The sequence below is a fragment of the Sarcophilus harrisii genome, chromosome 2 (assembly GCF_902635505.1).
Source record: "Sarcophilus harrisii chromosome 2, mSarHar1.11, whole genome shotgun sequence".
Lineage (NCBI taxonomy): Eukaryota > Metazoa > Chordata > Mammalia > Dasyuromorphia > Dasyuridae > Sarcophilus > Sarcophilus harrisii.
In genome coordinates, this window is record NC_045427.1 from 595,503,671 (window position 1) to 595,520,061 (window position 16,391).

The 16,391-nt window shown below is 34.3% G+C and overlaps 1 protein-coding gene across 5 annotated transcripts in view; it reads right to left on the minus strand.

Annotated features, from left to right (window-relative positions):
- The window catches only part of WDFY4 (WDFY family member 4), a 486,698-nt gene that overhangs the window by 260,057 nt on the left and 210,250 nt on the right, over nucleotides 1-16,391 (minus strand). For all 5 annotated transcript variants that reach the window (XM_031956283.1, XM_031956282.1, XM_012539778.3 and 2 more), the window contains 4 exons: nucleotides 6,875-7,089; nucleotides 2,685-2,791; nucleotides 1,638-1,875; nucleotides 663-739 (listed from right to left, as the gene is read on the minus strand). In XM_031956283.1, coding sequence (XP_031812143.1) covers nucleotides 663-739; nucleotides 1,638-1,875; nucleotides 2,685-2,791; nucleotides 6,875-7,089 — 637 coding nt within the window. The remainder of the gene's footprint in view (nucleotides 1-662; nucleotides 740-1,637; nucleotides 1,876-2,684; nucleotides 2,792-6,874; nucleotides 7,090-16,391) is intronic.

A 16,391-nucleotide genomic window follows, 5' to 3' on the forward strand; every position in this document is an offset into this window, starting at 1 on the left:
CTAATGTGGAGAATGGATTGGATTGGGTAGAAACTTGAGGCAATGCAATTGAACTGAAAGTTCACAACAGACATCTAGGAAATATTATGATGATTGCATAGGTACTTATCTCACAGAGTTGCTATGAAAATTAAAGGAAAAACTATATATAGAAATAATATTTTGCAAATATAATAATACAAATAGATAATACATATAATTATTATACAGATATAACATTTATATTACATATATAATATTTTACATATTGTATTTCTATAACTACATGGATATATATACATAAATATAAAGTATTTTGCTAACATGAAAACACTAAATGATATTAGCTATTGTTTTTATACACGATGCATAATATATAGAGATATTAGAAGATGTAGTCTTACTTGAGATATTATTCACATGTTTAATAGGAAAATCAAAGATTTGTCTTTTTAGAGATGAGGAAATCAAAGACCTGAGACAGAGTAATCTGTCAGTCCCATGACTGATGGGTGACAGAATCAACTTTCAGACTTATTGTCCCAACACCGGCTTCAAAGCTTTCTCATTCTACCATGTTCATTCTCAAAATATTATCAGAGTATCAAACTGGTGTTACCCATTGTGGTAAATTTCTATCGTAGAGAAACATGGCAATAGTGAAGTGGGCAAAAAGAACCTACCTATTCCAATGCCTCCAGAGATTGAGTGTTCTGTATTGGCACCCATAATTGTTGACAATGTAGGAATAAATAAACAACTGTAAAAAAAAATCCATATAAGCAAGTCATTCAAGATAAATATGCAATAGATGAAATTTAACCTATCATTGATTAGAAATAACTAGACATTGGAACAACAATTCTATTCACATCTGAATTGAGGATAGATTTCTGAAGATAAAAATTGTGGTACTTATGAAAACACAGAGACATCTGTCAAAAGTAGAATAATCACATAAACATGTGATTTTTTATAAATTTTTTATAAATTTGACACAGTTCCTCTATGTTTGTGAAAGAAGGCCTTATCAGAGAAACGTGCTTCAAAATTCTTTTTACAATTACTATTGCTACCCCCATTTATTCTACTCTCTCTTGCCTTTTATCTTGCCTATTCTCAAAAGTGTTTTGCTCCTGACTATTCTCTCTTCCAATATGACCTCTCTTTTATCATCTTCACCCTTCCTATAACCTCTTCTCTTCTATTTTCCTGCATGGTAAGATAGATTTCTATACCAATATTGAGTGTGTATGTTATTTCCTCCTTGAGCCAGTTCTGATAAGAGTAAGGTTCACTCACTCCCTTCTCCTCCGCCTCTTCCTCTCCACTATAAAAGCTTTTCCTTGCCTCTTTTTATGACTGCTAATTTACACCACTCCACTTCTCCCTTTCCCTTTCTCCCAGTGTTTGTATGTATGTGTATGCATATATATATATATATATATATATATATATATATATGTATACACATACATACAAATATATGTAGATAGACAGACCAACAGCAGAAGTATAGTAGAATTAGACCAGAACAGGAAGAATGATTGTGGTGGTCATGAAAATAAGCATCCCATGATCAATATATTAGGTTAACTCAGGAGTCAATAATGTCATAAAATATAATGACTTAGAAAGTGGAAGAAATCCTACTGTACCCATATCCTTCCATAGACATGTCAAATTCCACAAACGATGGAGCCAGTGTAGCTTTTTGTGGATGAATGTTTCGTGGTGATGTCATAGAAATCAGACTCATGGCTGTCTGAAGAATATTAACAGAGCTCTTGGTTATCCAAGGTGACCTGGAGGCTGGCACAGTGCTGACTGTAAGGTTTGCATCAGAGCTGGCTTCAGCAGGACAATCAGTATCAGAGGGTCCAGGTGCTCCTGATTCTAAGACACCAAAATTAATAACTTTTCTAGCTGTGAAATGCATATTATTTCTTTTCCCAACAATCAGTTTTATATCCTCATCATTCTATCAAAACTTCTCTCTGGAGATGACTACCAATAACTTATTTCTAAATAAACTTACTTTTTTCTCAGTCTTCATGTTCTTTTAAGCTATGTATTAGTATTGACTTTGTTGGGGACCAGCTCCTTGACTTTTTTCCCTATATTTCTGAGACATGATACCTCTTCCACCTCTACTTTCTTGTCACACCTATGATTTAACTGACTTCTCTTCATCTTTCCTCCCCCAATTTTGAATACTACCCAAGGTTCAGTCTTCATCTCTTTTTCTTACTTCTTCAAATTCTTTCCTGCATAGAAATTATTCATTACCAAAGGTTCAACAAGTACATTTATATTAGTGACTCTTAATCTGTATCTCCAGTTCCATCCTTTGAGCCAAACACCCTAGTCCTAAAGTTTCAATAGCTATCTTGCTATTATCTCAAATTCAATATATTCAAACCAAATTCGTGACCTTTCACTAAAAATTCATCTTTCCTCTCTGAGTCAGTGAGACACTGTTCTCTCAGGTGTTCAGATTTGAAACCTCAGAGCTGAATCTGTCTTTCACTCCCCAACATATAACAACTAATCAGGCTGGCCTTTTCATTCTTCTAGGAACATGCCATCTCCTCACTGTTATTTCCCTTACTCAGTATTTCCTTCTGTCTTTGCACATACAAAAACTATTCATCTTAAAAAGTAAAGGTGAAACACAGACTCCTCTCCAAGAAGCCTAGTCTTACCTGTATTCTTTCCCGAATGATATGACCTATCTCCTTGAGAAAGAGATGTATTAAATGTTTTGCATCCAGCTTCCTTAGCTGAAGGAATCCCAAGGGTAAGAAATTGCCTGAAAATTGAAAAATAAAACAAAAAACAAATAAGGTCAGCCACATGGCTAAGTTTGTGAATTACTTCACAGAATGACTAATGGCCTGTTGTCACATATGAGACAACCAGCGTGCTCAGTGAATATGAATCACAAGAGACACTTCTATGGAATAGAGAAATAGAAGCAACATGGTCCCACCTGAATTAAGTTTGATTACAAAAATTACAGCATAATCTTTAGTAACATAAGCAAAATAAGTAAGCAGCAAAGAACTTTCCATTTTGCAGAATTCTAAGCTCCAGCCACTCTGATCGACTTGCTGTCACAATCTCTCATCTGCATGCCTTCATGGGCTGCCCCATGTCCAGAGAGCTACCTCTTAAATTCTTGACTTCATTCAAGATCCAACTCAAATGCAACTTTCTGCAGGATACCTTTCTCACTCCCATCCAGTCACTAATGCCTTTTCATATAAAGTAATTTCACAGACTCTGAATTGTATGACTTTGCTGTTTGCATTTCTGTATGTTGCTCCCTCCCATTAAAATATAAGCTCCTTGAGGAAAAGGACTTCTTTTGTCTTTCTTTATATCCCCAGTGATTACCACATAGTAAACAAGGGCTCAGAAACATATTTATTGATGACTGCTTTTAAACAAACTCAAAGGATCATATTTTAAATGTAATCAATATATCATAATAATTACTATACACACATTATACATATATGTGTATACATTTAGTTCATTTGTATAGCATTTTATATTTACATAAAGTGTTTTCCTATCATTTCATTTTATTCACAATATATTTGAATATGTGGAAAATGCTCATTCTGCCCATTTGATAAATGAACAAGGAGAAATTTAAATCTTTACCAAGATCATACACTTCTGGCTGAATTAGTATGAGGAACACTCCTTGGTAGACCTTTTTCTCCCCTGCACATCACATAATTCTATTCACAAATAAAGAAGACATTGTAACTTATGTGCCTGTGTCCTTTACCCAGGCAGTCTCTAAGAGATGAACAATTGATCAGTTCTGAAGCAGAACTAGTCCTATTACTCTGTGACAAGTTCAGAATTATTTCTGCCACTTAAAGAAGGAACATCTAAAATTACGAGTAAATAGTCATGAATATCAAGACTTCATTGGGACAATATGACTTTGAGATAAGGTACTAGAGGCAAGATAGAATATTAGACCTGGAAGATCTGAGTTCAAATCCAGTTTCAGACAATAGCTGTATATCCTAAACAAATCCCTTTTTTTTTCTTTTTTTCCTTTTTAAATTTATTTAATATTTACCCCCCAGTTACATTAAAGTCATTTTTTTTACATTTGTTTCTAAAACTTTTGAGTTCCAGATTCTCTCCCTATTCCCCTACTCCCAATCCTCACTAAGAAACCACACATGAAGCTATGCAAAACATTTCTATAAAAGTCATATTGTGAAAGAAAACAGATCTCTCACCCTAATAAAAAACTCAAGAAAAAGAGAGAGAGAGAGTGAGAGAGAGAGATTGAGAGAATAGGCTTCAATCTGTTTTCAGACACATTCAGTTTCTTCCAGTTTCTTCTCTGGGTATGGATAGGATATTTCATCATAAGTTCTTCAGAGTAAATTGTGGATCATTGCACTGCTGAGAATATCAAAGTAATTTACAGTGTTCATTACAGAATATTGCTATTACTTTGTATACAGAACATTTCAAATTGCTTGAGTTCATGAAAAACTTTCCAGGTTGTTGGGTTTTTTCCTGAGAGCATCTTGCTCATCATTTCCCATAGAACAATATTATTCCATGATAATCATGTATTACAATTTATTTAGCCATTCCCCAGCTGATGGGAATTCCCCAAATTTCAAATATTTTTTTACATATAGATTATTTTCCTTTTTAAAAAGAAAGCTCTTTGGGGATTCATGCCTAATAGTGGTATTGTTAAATCAAAGGATATGCATGAATTAATAGCCCTTTGGACATAGATCACATATTTTGATTATCAATGGGGGCACACCTCTTATTTTTTATAAATTTGATACAGTTCTCTCTGTTTGTGAAGAAGGCCTTATCAGAGAAACGTGCTTCAAAATTCTTTTTACAATTACTATTGCTACCCCCATTTATTCTACTCTCTCTTGCCTTTTATCTTGCCTATTCTCAAAAGTGTTTTGCCACTGACTATTCCTCCTCCAATATGCCCTCTCTTTTATCACCTCCCCCCTTCCTATAATCTCTTCCCCTTCTATTTTCCTGCATGGTAAGATAGATTTTTATACCAATATTGAGTGTGTATGTTATTTCCTCCTTGAGCCAGTTCTAATAAGAGTAAAGTTCACTCACTCCCTTCTCCTCCGCCTCTTCCTCTCCACTATAAAAGCTTTTCCTTGCCTCTTTTTATGACTGCTAATTTACACCACTCCACTTCTCCCTTTCCCTTTCTCCCAGTACATTCCTTGCTCATCCCTTAATTTCATAATTTTTAAAAAGATATTCCTTCAGATTCTAGTCACACTTGCGCTCTCTGTCTATATGTAGTCTTTCAAACTGCCATAATAATGAGATAGTCCTAATGAGTTATAAGTATCATTCTCTCATGTAAGAATGTAAACTGATAAAACTTATTAAGTCTTTTAAGGTACCACTTTCCTGATTACCTCTTTATGCTTCTCCTGAGTCTTGTATTTGAAAATCAGATTTTCCCATTCATCTCTGGTCTTTTAATAATGAATAAAATTCTCTATTTCATTGAATTTCCACCTTTTCCCCTGAATGATTATGCTCAGTTTTTCTGGCTTTATGATTCTTGTTTGTAATCCTAGCACTATTGCTCTCTGGAATATCATATTCCAATCCCTCCAATTCTTTAATGTAGAAGCTGCTAAATCTTCTGTTATGCTGATGGTGGCTCCACTATACTTCAATTGTTTCTTTCTAGATACTTACAATATTTTCTTGTTGACCTTGGAATTCTGGAATTGGGCTATAATATTCTTGTGAGTTTTCATTTGGGGATCTCAGGAAATGATTGGTGGATTTTTTCAATTTCTATTTTGCTGTCTGATTCGAGACTATATATTGTATTTCCTTTACCAATAGGCCAATTTTGCTTCTTCAGGCATTTTCCTCATCATTTGCTTATTGTATTTCCTTTTGCATAGTTCTCAATTCTTTTCCTAACTTTTCCTCTATCTCTCTTACTTGATTTTCAAAATTCCTTTTGTGTTCTTCCATGGCCTGAGCCCAATTCTTATTTTTCTTGGAGGTTTTGGATCTAGGAGCTTTAATGTTGTTATAGTCTGGGTTTTTGTTTTGATCTTCCTAGTCAGAAACTTTCTGTTATCTGATCATTTTTCTAACCTATTACTTGGGTTCTAACTCTTTGTTAAAGTAGGGCTCTGTTTCCAAGATGGAAGGTGCATTGTCCAAAATGTCAGGATTTTGTGCAGCTGTTTAGAGTCATTATTTAAAGGAAATTGGAGCAATTTGGGGGAGAGGTTGAGTGAGTTCTTGCCATTAATCCACCATCTTGGCTTTGTCTCTCTGGACAAATCACTTACCTCAGTTTCCTCAGATAATACTTTTCTGATTTATTGTCAATAGAAAATGAGATGATATCTATAAAGTAATTTGCATAGTACTAGTACATTTTTATTGGTGTTCAATCATTCAATCATGTTTGACTTTTCATGACCATAGTAAGTACTATGTAAATTATATTATTATGACGTATATAATAGCAAAAACTTTCCCTCTTATCTTCAGATATTTACTTTCTGGGACTTGGTTTTTTCATCTACTACATGAAGTGATTGGGTTGGATGATTTCTAAGGTCCCTCCTCTTTTGAAATGCTAACATTCTTTCTTGCCAGTCCTCTTGTTATTCACTGGAAACAAAGGAATAGATATCATCATATGCCATGAGATTATAATTCCAAACCTAAATCTACATCCTTTTCCATCAACAATGCTCTACTTCTTAGATGTACTGAAACATAAATCACAGGTGGATCATTTGTGCTGGAATATTTTCTCTTTGGGAATAAGAAATATTGTTGAGACTCATATTCTACTTTAAAAAAGAAACCATACCTTAGTATGTCTGGCTCAATGGCTTGAGATGCAAGCTTCTCAAAAATCCTAATAAGGGACAAGTGAACTGGGTCACTGCTATCATTTAACACTTTATGACAGGATGTGATAATGGTCTTGAGCAATCCAGCTTCACACATGATTTGACGATTCTTCTCAGACTTCACCAGTGATTGAATGTGATTGGCCAATGAACATTGAATTTCCTTAGAAAGCTAAAACGATGAGAAAAGAAAAAATAGAGAGATATTTAAACTGCATGTATTTTAGAGATATTGTAGTAGAGGAACAGAAGCTATAATCAAGTTCAACCTCTGACAATTACTATTTTTGTTGTTGAGAAGTTTTTCAGTTGTGTCCAACTCTTCATGACCCCATTTGGGGACTTTTTTGGCAAAGAAGTGACTTGCCATCATCTCCTTTTCCCTCTCATTTTATAGATGAGGGAATCGAAACAAATAGGTTTAAGTGAATATCCCGGGATCACACAGCTAGTTCAGGTCACATTTGAACTCAGGAAGATGAAATTTCCTGACTCCAGGCCCCATGTTCTATCCATTGCACCATGTCACTATATAGGTGTACCCACCTATTAGCTATAGGGCTGTAAATAAATCATTTTATTTGTGTTTTAGGCCTATATAGTGTTTATCTATTTAGTAATGGATGGAATGTGATCAGCATTAAGGCAGCCCCTTGGAGTGATAAAACCACACATCCTGATTTTTAAACAGATTCACAAATTAAACTTTAACTGGTAACTAATAGAATGGGAGACTAATATAGTCCATATTAGTATTCTCATCAGTACGTGAAGACAGGATTATTCTTCTTGAGATTAGCCTCTAGGTTATACATGTTCACTGGACATGGATTGACAGTATTTCCTATTTATATATGGATATTCTTCAGTTTACTCATGTCCTTCTTGAACCTTGGTGGTCAGTTACCCATATTGTAATAAAGTCATGTGACGAGTATCAAGCATATAGTAAGTGCTTAATAAATGTTTATTGACTGACTGGTTACTAGTAAATGCAAACTATACTAAGCATCCCTAGTGAGATCAGTGGCTTAAAAGTAAAATACATTATAACATATAAAATAAGAAGTAATCAAAATGCCCACATTGCTGTACTCAATATTATAGAACAAATAAAGTATAATTAATATGTTGTTTTCCTTTATAGCAGGAATTTTAAATCTTTTTTATTTGTTTGAAGATTCATGGACCCATTTGGCAGTCTGATAAAGCACATGGACCTTTTCTCAGAAAAAGTGTTTTTAAATTCATAAAATAAAATGTATATAATAATAAAATAAGCCAATGTTATTGATATAAAGTGACTAAAATGGTTTCTAAGAAATTAAAAAGCCCTTAAATTATCCATAGACTTCTGTGAAGCTCAAAATTTGAATCTCTATTACATACAGTAATTTGAATTTATGTGCCACTCAAATCTTTATATAGACAACTACAGGAAACTTTTTCATTCTTATGAAATATTATCTATAGGATTGTAGTTTATAAGATTATATATAGAAGGAATCTTAGAGATCATTTAATTTAACCTTAATATTTTACTCTTCAGTAAACACAGAGAGCATGGATAAATTATCCAAGACAATGTATATGATTTTGATAAATGGTAGCTGCTACTTTGCAATGTATACTCAGAGAGAGTTGCCTTGGGTACTAAGAGGCTGTGACTTGCACAGGGTGATACAAGCAATATGTATTTAAGACTAGACTTGAACTCTGGGCTTTCTAACTTAGAGACTGCCCTTCTCTGCACCAAGTCACATATTCTTTCACCTTGCACATAAATGTCTATTGAATTGCATAGATCATTTAAATGAAGTTTCTAATCCTTACTACTTGAATATATCATTGAAATGAAGTTTCCAATCCTTACTACTTAAGGAAAGAGTCTCTATTTATTTCCATTTATAATAATAGAATCTCCATTTATAATAATAAGGATAGACTCTGCATTTATAACAATAATAACAACAATGACAATGATAACAAATATTTCTATTCCAATTATGTGCCAGGTAATAACTTTTATATAGACATATATATATATATATATATACAGATACATAAATAAATTCACATATATATGGATATATACAATTTCACTTGATCATATATAATCAGCCTTAGGGTCCAAATATTATCTTTTAAATTTACTTTAGAAGATGCAAATTTTCAATGAGCACACAATTAGGTTCTTTGTTTAGGAAGGCAGTGTGGGGATGGAGAAAGTAATGCTGGGGTTTGAAAAGAAAACCTGTATTCAAATCCTGATTCTCTTGGCCTAAGTTAAAATAAGAGTTGCACCAGGTACCCTAATTCTAAGGTCTCTTCTAGTTCTAATATGCTCCATCTGGGTCACCATATTGAGAAGAAAGGCTCAGCTAAAAGAAAATGGAATTGCCACCTAAAGAGAAGCTGTTTCTTCTTCTTGGAGATCCTCACTAACATGGATATAATCACAGATTTTTTTGATGCATCGATATTTTAAAAATTATATTTTAAATTCAAACTAAAATTTAAATTTAAAATATTTTAATCTTAAATAATTATATTAAATTATATGTTTAAATATCTCAACACCTAACCTTTGTGCTTGTTTTTTTGGAATACTGCCAAGAATCCAGAACAAAAATGTTGATACAATGGATAGAGTGTTAACTTAGTGGCCAAAAAGACATTCTTGCACTCCACTTTTTCCCACTAGTTAGACCACATTTCTATTGGTTTTCAAATATGACCCTCTCACTCCTGGCTCCTTGCCTTTTACGGATTCTCTCCAAGCATAAAAGGCTCTCTCTCCTCACTTCCATAGCTAGATTCCTTCAATTCCTTCGAAGTTCACATCTACAAGGCTTTTCTGAATGTGACACCTCCCTCCCCCATTACTTTGTATTTATTTTGTATGTTATCTTACATATATTTATCAATGTAACATGGAGTCTCTGATAGAATGTAAGCTCCTTCAAAGCAGAATTGTTTCTTTTTTGTCTTTATATCTTCAATGCCAAACAATAGTATCTAGCACATAGTAGGCACTTAAATAAATGCTTATTGACTGACCTGGCTGATTGATGGACTGACTTTAAGTCTTACTGTTAACACATAGCAGTTGTGTGACCATAGGCAAATTACATAACTTCGTTGTGTCCTGGGCAAATCTCTGAGACTATAAATTATAGAGAAATTGATGATTTGTATTGCTGAAGGAAGTTTCCACATAGGAAGTTCCTTCTTTGAATGAATTTACATATTCATATTACATCCTCATACCAATGAGAGAAGAAAGAAAGGAGGGAAGGAAAGAAAGAAGGAAAGAAGGAAGGAAGGAAGGAAGGAAGGAAGGAAGGAAGGAAGGAAGGAAGGAAGGAAGGAAGGAAGGAAGGAAAGGAGAGGGAGGAAGGAAGGAAGAGAAAGAAGGAAGGAAGGAAGGAAGAGAAGAAAGGAAGAGAAGGAAGGAAGAGAAGGAAGGAAGGAAGAGAAGAAGGAAGAGAAGGAAGGAAGGGAAGGAAGAAAGGAAGAGAAGGAAGGAAGGAAGAGAAAGAAGGAAGAGAAGGAAGGAAGGAAGGAAGAGAAGGAAGGAAGAGAAGGAAGGAAGGAAGAGAAGGAAGGAAGGAAGGAAGAGAAGGAAGGAAGAGAAAGAGAAGGAAGGAAGAGAAAGAGAAGGAAGGAAGAGAAGGAAGGAAGGAGGGAAGGAAGAGAAGGAAGGAAGGAAGGAAGAGAAGGAAGGAAGGAAGAGAAGGAAAGAAGAGAAGGAAGGAAGGAAAGAAGGAAGAGAAGGAAGGAAGAGAAGGAAGGAAGGAAGGAAGGGAGAAAAGGAGGGAAGTAGGGAGGGGAAGGAAGAAAGGAGAGAGAAATGGAGGGAAGAAAAAAGGAAGGAAAGAGGGAAGGAAGGAAAGAAGAAAAAAGAAAGACAAATGCTAAATGTACTCAGAGCAAACTTTGTCAACCTCAGTAGGTAATCTGAACAATAGTTTAAATATGTCAACATAATTTCTATTGAATAATCAAATTTCTTTGATCCTCTTAAGCCTTTATGTGTTAATTTTAATTTATCTGAACGACTTTGTCTTACTTTAGACCACAATTCACCCATGCTTTCTTTCAAAGTCTTTATACACCATAGCCTACTTCTCTGCTCCCTCCAAACATAATGGGAAATAACATTTTGCCTTGAAATTTCTCTTTCCCTTGACTTTCATTATTTGTTTTGGTAACTACACTCTTAATTTGGCAGAAGAGTTGAGAAGACTGTCTGTGCAAAGGAAGATGCAAAAATGAAACCACAATGTATTATTAATAAGAATTAAAAAGAAATCTCAACAACTATCCAGTTTTTATTACCAGCACTTATTGTTGTTGGGGCTTTGGGGGTTTTTTATTTTGCAAATAGGCTAAGAACACTTTTAATCCCTAAAAAAGTTTGTAAAAAGCGGGGGGATGCTGATACTGGCTAATTAAACTGCAAGTTTACTCCAAAATATGCTCAATATCACCATAATGGAGAATGAGAAATTGATCGCCCTCATTATCATTTCAGCACTGTCAATACCAATATTGCCTTGTTTTGAATAAAATGTACAGTTTTCAATGGTAGTTCCAGGAAAATTGGGTTTTAGTGAAAATATAAACAATGGCAGGAAACCAGTCTGTTTTTCCCCATACAATTGGATTGATTTTTCCCAACACATATTGCTTACAATGTAAGAGGGAGGTAAGGTGGGTTCAATTAGGATTCTGTGGTAAATGTGTTGGGAGTACAAAGTTGACCAGTAGATTGTATTTGCAGGGCAGAATGTCACATAGCAGTTTGTACAATAGTCTTAAGTAGTTCTCCACTTTTTCCACTTAACAACCCAGTCTTGAATTTGTTCACTTTCGGATCATAGATTTTAGCTCTTTATTATAAGAAGTCAGAATCCAAGTTCATAGCTCAGCAAATAACTAACAGTGTGACTTCAGGTTGTCAGTGATAGTGCCTGTCAGGTTTGCCTCATCTTTTGACCTCAACTTTTTTTTCTTAGACTTCCTGGTCTTCTTCCCTCTTTCATACTTTTAAAAATAAGATGAGTTGAATCTTCATGGCCCAGCTATATGTATGGACACATATATGCCAATTCCCTTCTTAGAGGAAGTATGTATTAAGTTATATCAGTTCTATCTGAATATATAAATTACTCATATAGTCAAAATGTGCTTAAAAATTTAGTGACTTGACATCCTTATTGTCTCCATGCTAAGACCCCCAAAAGAAAACTTCAGTGTTACCTACATTTGTTTTCTTCTTCTATGAAGGCCTTTGCCTTCTTTAATGGAAAGAAAAGGAAAGGAAAGAAAAAAAATCAAGATAGAGAGAAATAAAAGAGGCAGAGGAAAAAAGTAAAACAAAAATGAATAGTTTTGCCAATGAGTCATATAATGAATAACTGAGAATTGGGGAGTCTAGGTCAATATTCTTTGTTGTACTGTTCTCAGTAGAGGAAAAAAATTGTTGTAAGCCAATGGCATTTCTAGAAATCAACCAGATCATATTTGCCTTGTTTTTTCTCTTTTATTTTATCTTTCCCAAGAGCTCACATATTACAAAGGACAGCATGTTAGAAATAGAAGGATCTTTGGAAGCCATGTACTCCAACACCCTCATTAAATTGATAAATTTTTCCCTGAAAACTTTTGGGAAGATGTTAAAAACAGAGTTAAACGAGATCAAAACTAAAAACTGAATAATTTTCTGGTGGGAGAGGTCTTGGAAGAAAAGAATCAGGTCTGGTAGTTTTTCAAAAGAAGGGAAATTATTTGAAAGCATCATTCAAAATTCAAACCAAAGGAAAATAATAGCCAACCAAAATGTGGATCTGGAAAACAAACTGCTTGTCTTTGGATAAAGTTCAACCTTCTTTGCATCTATTTGATTTATTTATCTCTTAAAATGTTAACGAAAATAATTAATCCAATTATACACAACTGTGAACAAATTGAAATCATTATTAATACATTATATCATAAGGCATTATTTTTAATTTTCTGCTATTAAACAGTAACTTGAGTTATCCAATGAAGGTATCAAAGGCAGAATTTGAAACTTCAGAATATTAAAGTGACCCTGCTCACTCTTTATAAATATCATTAAAGCAGAGTACTTCTGCTTTAGAGGTGGCTCTTAACTGTTTGAATCAAGCAACCCTGAACATGAAATCTATGTGAACAATGAGTACATCATCATTTAACTGTCATTTTGGTCAGGCCAGAAAAAAAGGGCAGGCAGGTATTTGGTTAATATTGATAGAATCACACTCAATTCTTATTTCAGCCCACTTCTGACTTGGTCTTTTAAGATCATCACCCAGTAGTGAATCCAAAGGGAAATGGTTGTTTTCTTAGCTGAAAACCAGGATGCATTAACTTTTATTGAGTTTCCCTAATGCTTTGGCAAAGATACATTTGCTGATTTGTCTCTTTTGTTAAGTTCCCAGATTTGCACAGATTATTGAATCAATTTAGACTTCTTGAACCAAAGTTTCTGAAAGACTGCTTCTCAGAGAAATGGGATTCAATGGGATTTAAGATTTCTCAGCACTAGACCCCTTTTACTCCTATTCCTTCTCATGTCTATCCAGCATTAGACCTTTTTTACTTGTATTTTACCTACCCTATCAGAATGAAAACCTACAATGGTAGGGGCTATGTTGTATTTATCTTTTATCTCCCTTAGTGCCTAATACATTGCTTTACATATATTAGTTCCTCAGAGAATGTCTGCTGAAAATTAAGTACAAAATGCACCTTGACCCTAAATATTTCACAAAGCATTAAAGGAAAATATTGTAATCCAGAAATAGTGTATCTTAATGGCATTACCACTGACTAACAGTAAATGAATATGTCATCTTTTAGGTCCTCAGTTTCCTCACTGGTGAAATTAGGGAACTATGATAAAATACCTAGTTCTTCTTTTCTGATTTTAATCATCTTTAATCTCTTTCTTTCTTTTCCCTTATTTTTTCCCTTCCCATCCCTTCCTGAATTCAAATCCAGTCTCAGACACTCACTAACTATGTGACCCTGGACAAATTACTCAACCTTTTGTTTGTTTGTTTGTTTTGCATTTCCTCAAATGAAAAAAATCAAATGAGGATTTTAATGAGAATTATTATTAAATATAATTAATTTATTTATTTAGCATATTTTTAAATGTGAGGATAATAAGCAGCACCTATCTCAAAGAGTTGTTATCAGCATCAAGTCATATGGTATATAATAATTTGAAAAATGTTTAGAACAGTGCCAGGCATATTATAGGTACCATATAAATGATTTTGCAAATGTTTCAAGAATGAAGATGAGAAGCTGAGGGAATCCACATCTCATGACCCCCGATTTTTCAATTAAATAAAAGACCAGGTCATTTGTTAAAATATGAGGATGGGGGGAGTTAACAGAGAGAGAAAAATAGCTTAAAATACCCACTATGGGTATTAAGCTAAGATGCCAGGAGGACTTAGTGTGTGAATAGTGTGTGAAGTCAATCCAACTTCCTGGTTTCCTCTACCATAATTCAGGAGCTCTGGATTAAAAATTAAGTAATCCATTGATAGAAGTTCTTTGTTTTGAAGCATTTACAGGCCAAGAATGACAAAGTCAGAAGGACAAGGGATCCTTGTGTAATAATGAAACCTCAAAAGGCCAAACCAGAAAGAGAAAGATAAATTTAAAATCAAGTAAAGTCAGAATCCAGAAGATGACCCCAATAATGACAAAGAGTGTGGTAACCATAAGAGAATAGGAAAAGTAAGTTTGGAAAGTAGGAAGGGAAATAGATAATTCCTTTTTTTGATATCCTAGATTGGGAGAATATAGTATATGCAATATGCCTATATTTTATGCAAGCATTTAACAAAGCTATTCTTGTGGAAAATAGAAAGAGGCACAGACCAATGATTGTACATTTAGATGCATTTGAAATTGGTTGAAGAGCCAAAATCAAAGAGTAGTCATGAATCACTCAACTTTAGCTTGAAAATTCTGCAGGATACACATATGTTGTATCTAAGATATACTTTACTTGTGCAGCATGGTGAATATGGAAATATGTTGAGTAGAATTACACATTTAACCATACCAGATTACTTGATATCTTGGGGAGAAGGTTAGGAAGGAGAAAAATTTACAACTCAAGGTTTTGCAAAGGTGAATGTTGAAAATTATCTTTGCATGTATTTGGAAAAATAAAATACTATTAGTATAGAAAAAAATAATGTTTTGGTGGAAAAATCAGTCTCCAATCAGGAGAAAGTCCTAAAACAGATGTTTCCATGGAAAGTCTCTGATATGGGTTAGAAGGTTGGTAAGGAGGTTGGGGGGATGTACAAAGGAAAGTATTATGTTCAGTTCTGGACACCACTTTTAAGGATGGCTATTTATGCACTAGAGATTCTCTGGAAATGACAGCAATAACGGCAAAGGACTTTGTCTTTATATAATTAAATTTCACTTGCTAGAAAGGGGGATGGTTAAATCACAGACAAAAAAAAATAAGGAAAAATACAGTAGATATCTGCAAGGATGAGAAGATGGAACTGGCTTATGCTTGGCTCCAGAAAACAGAGCTTGGAGCTGTGGGTGGAATTTTTAGAGTTCAGGAAACTGAACTTAAGTGACTTGCCCAGGCTCACACAGTTAATAAGTGTCTGAAGCCTATTTTAAATTCAAATCTTCCTAACTCCAGTCTGAGAGCTCTATCTTCTACACTACCATCTGCCTCTTTGCCAGTGCTAGAAATGACTTTTCTAAAATTCAACAACAACAAGAAAAGCCCTCAAACTACAGCATAAGTTGAATTACACTCATCACCAGAAAGCACTAAATTAAAAATAGTCTCCATTGCTCCAACCCAAGCATCTTTTGCTCATAGGCAGGCAATTCCTATTTGCTGACCTTACTGAAAAGAACTCCCATTTGAGTTCACATGAGTTATACCCTTCCAGGGCCAACATTCCTCCTAAAGAACCCAGCTGGATACTATTCTGCCTCGTGCCCAATCAGCAACACTTACTGCTGAATTCTTCCCAGTCTAATGGTTATTCCTGGTGATGATGTAAGAGGCCAAAAAACAGCTGGATTTTTCAGCTTCTAGGAGCAGGCTACAGTGCTGGCAGTTTGAAAAATAACCATGTAAGTCATTAATGGTGTAAATGTGATTTGGCTATTGATGAAAGAGAATGAATATTGGACCCCTTTGAGATCATTTGCACGAGTTGCTTTTTAAATGACATGTGTCCTTGAAGATAACATCTGTTTCTTATCAAGGGGTAAATTAAAAAAAAGTTAGAACATTTAAGTAATAACAAGTGAGACAGAATGAAGAGAATGTTGGAAACTTTGACCAACAGTGGGAAAGGATATGGGAATTTTACAGCTTTTCATACTTTTAATAATACTGCCATCTACTGAGAGGTTGCAGATTTCTTCTTCTATACC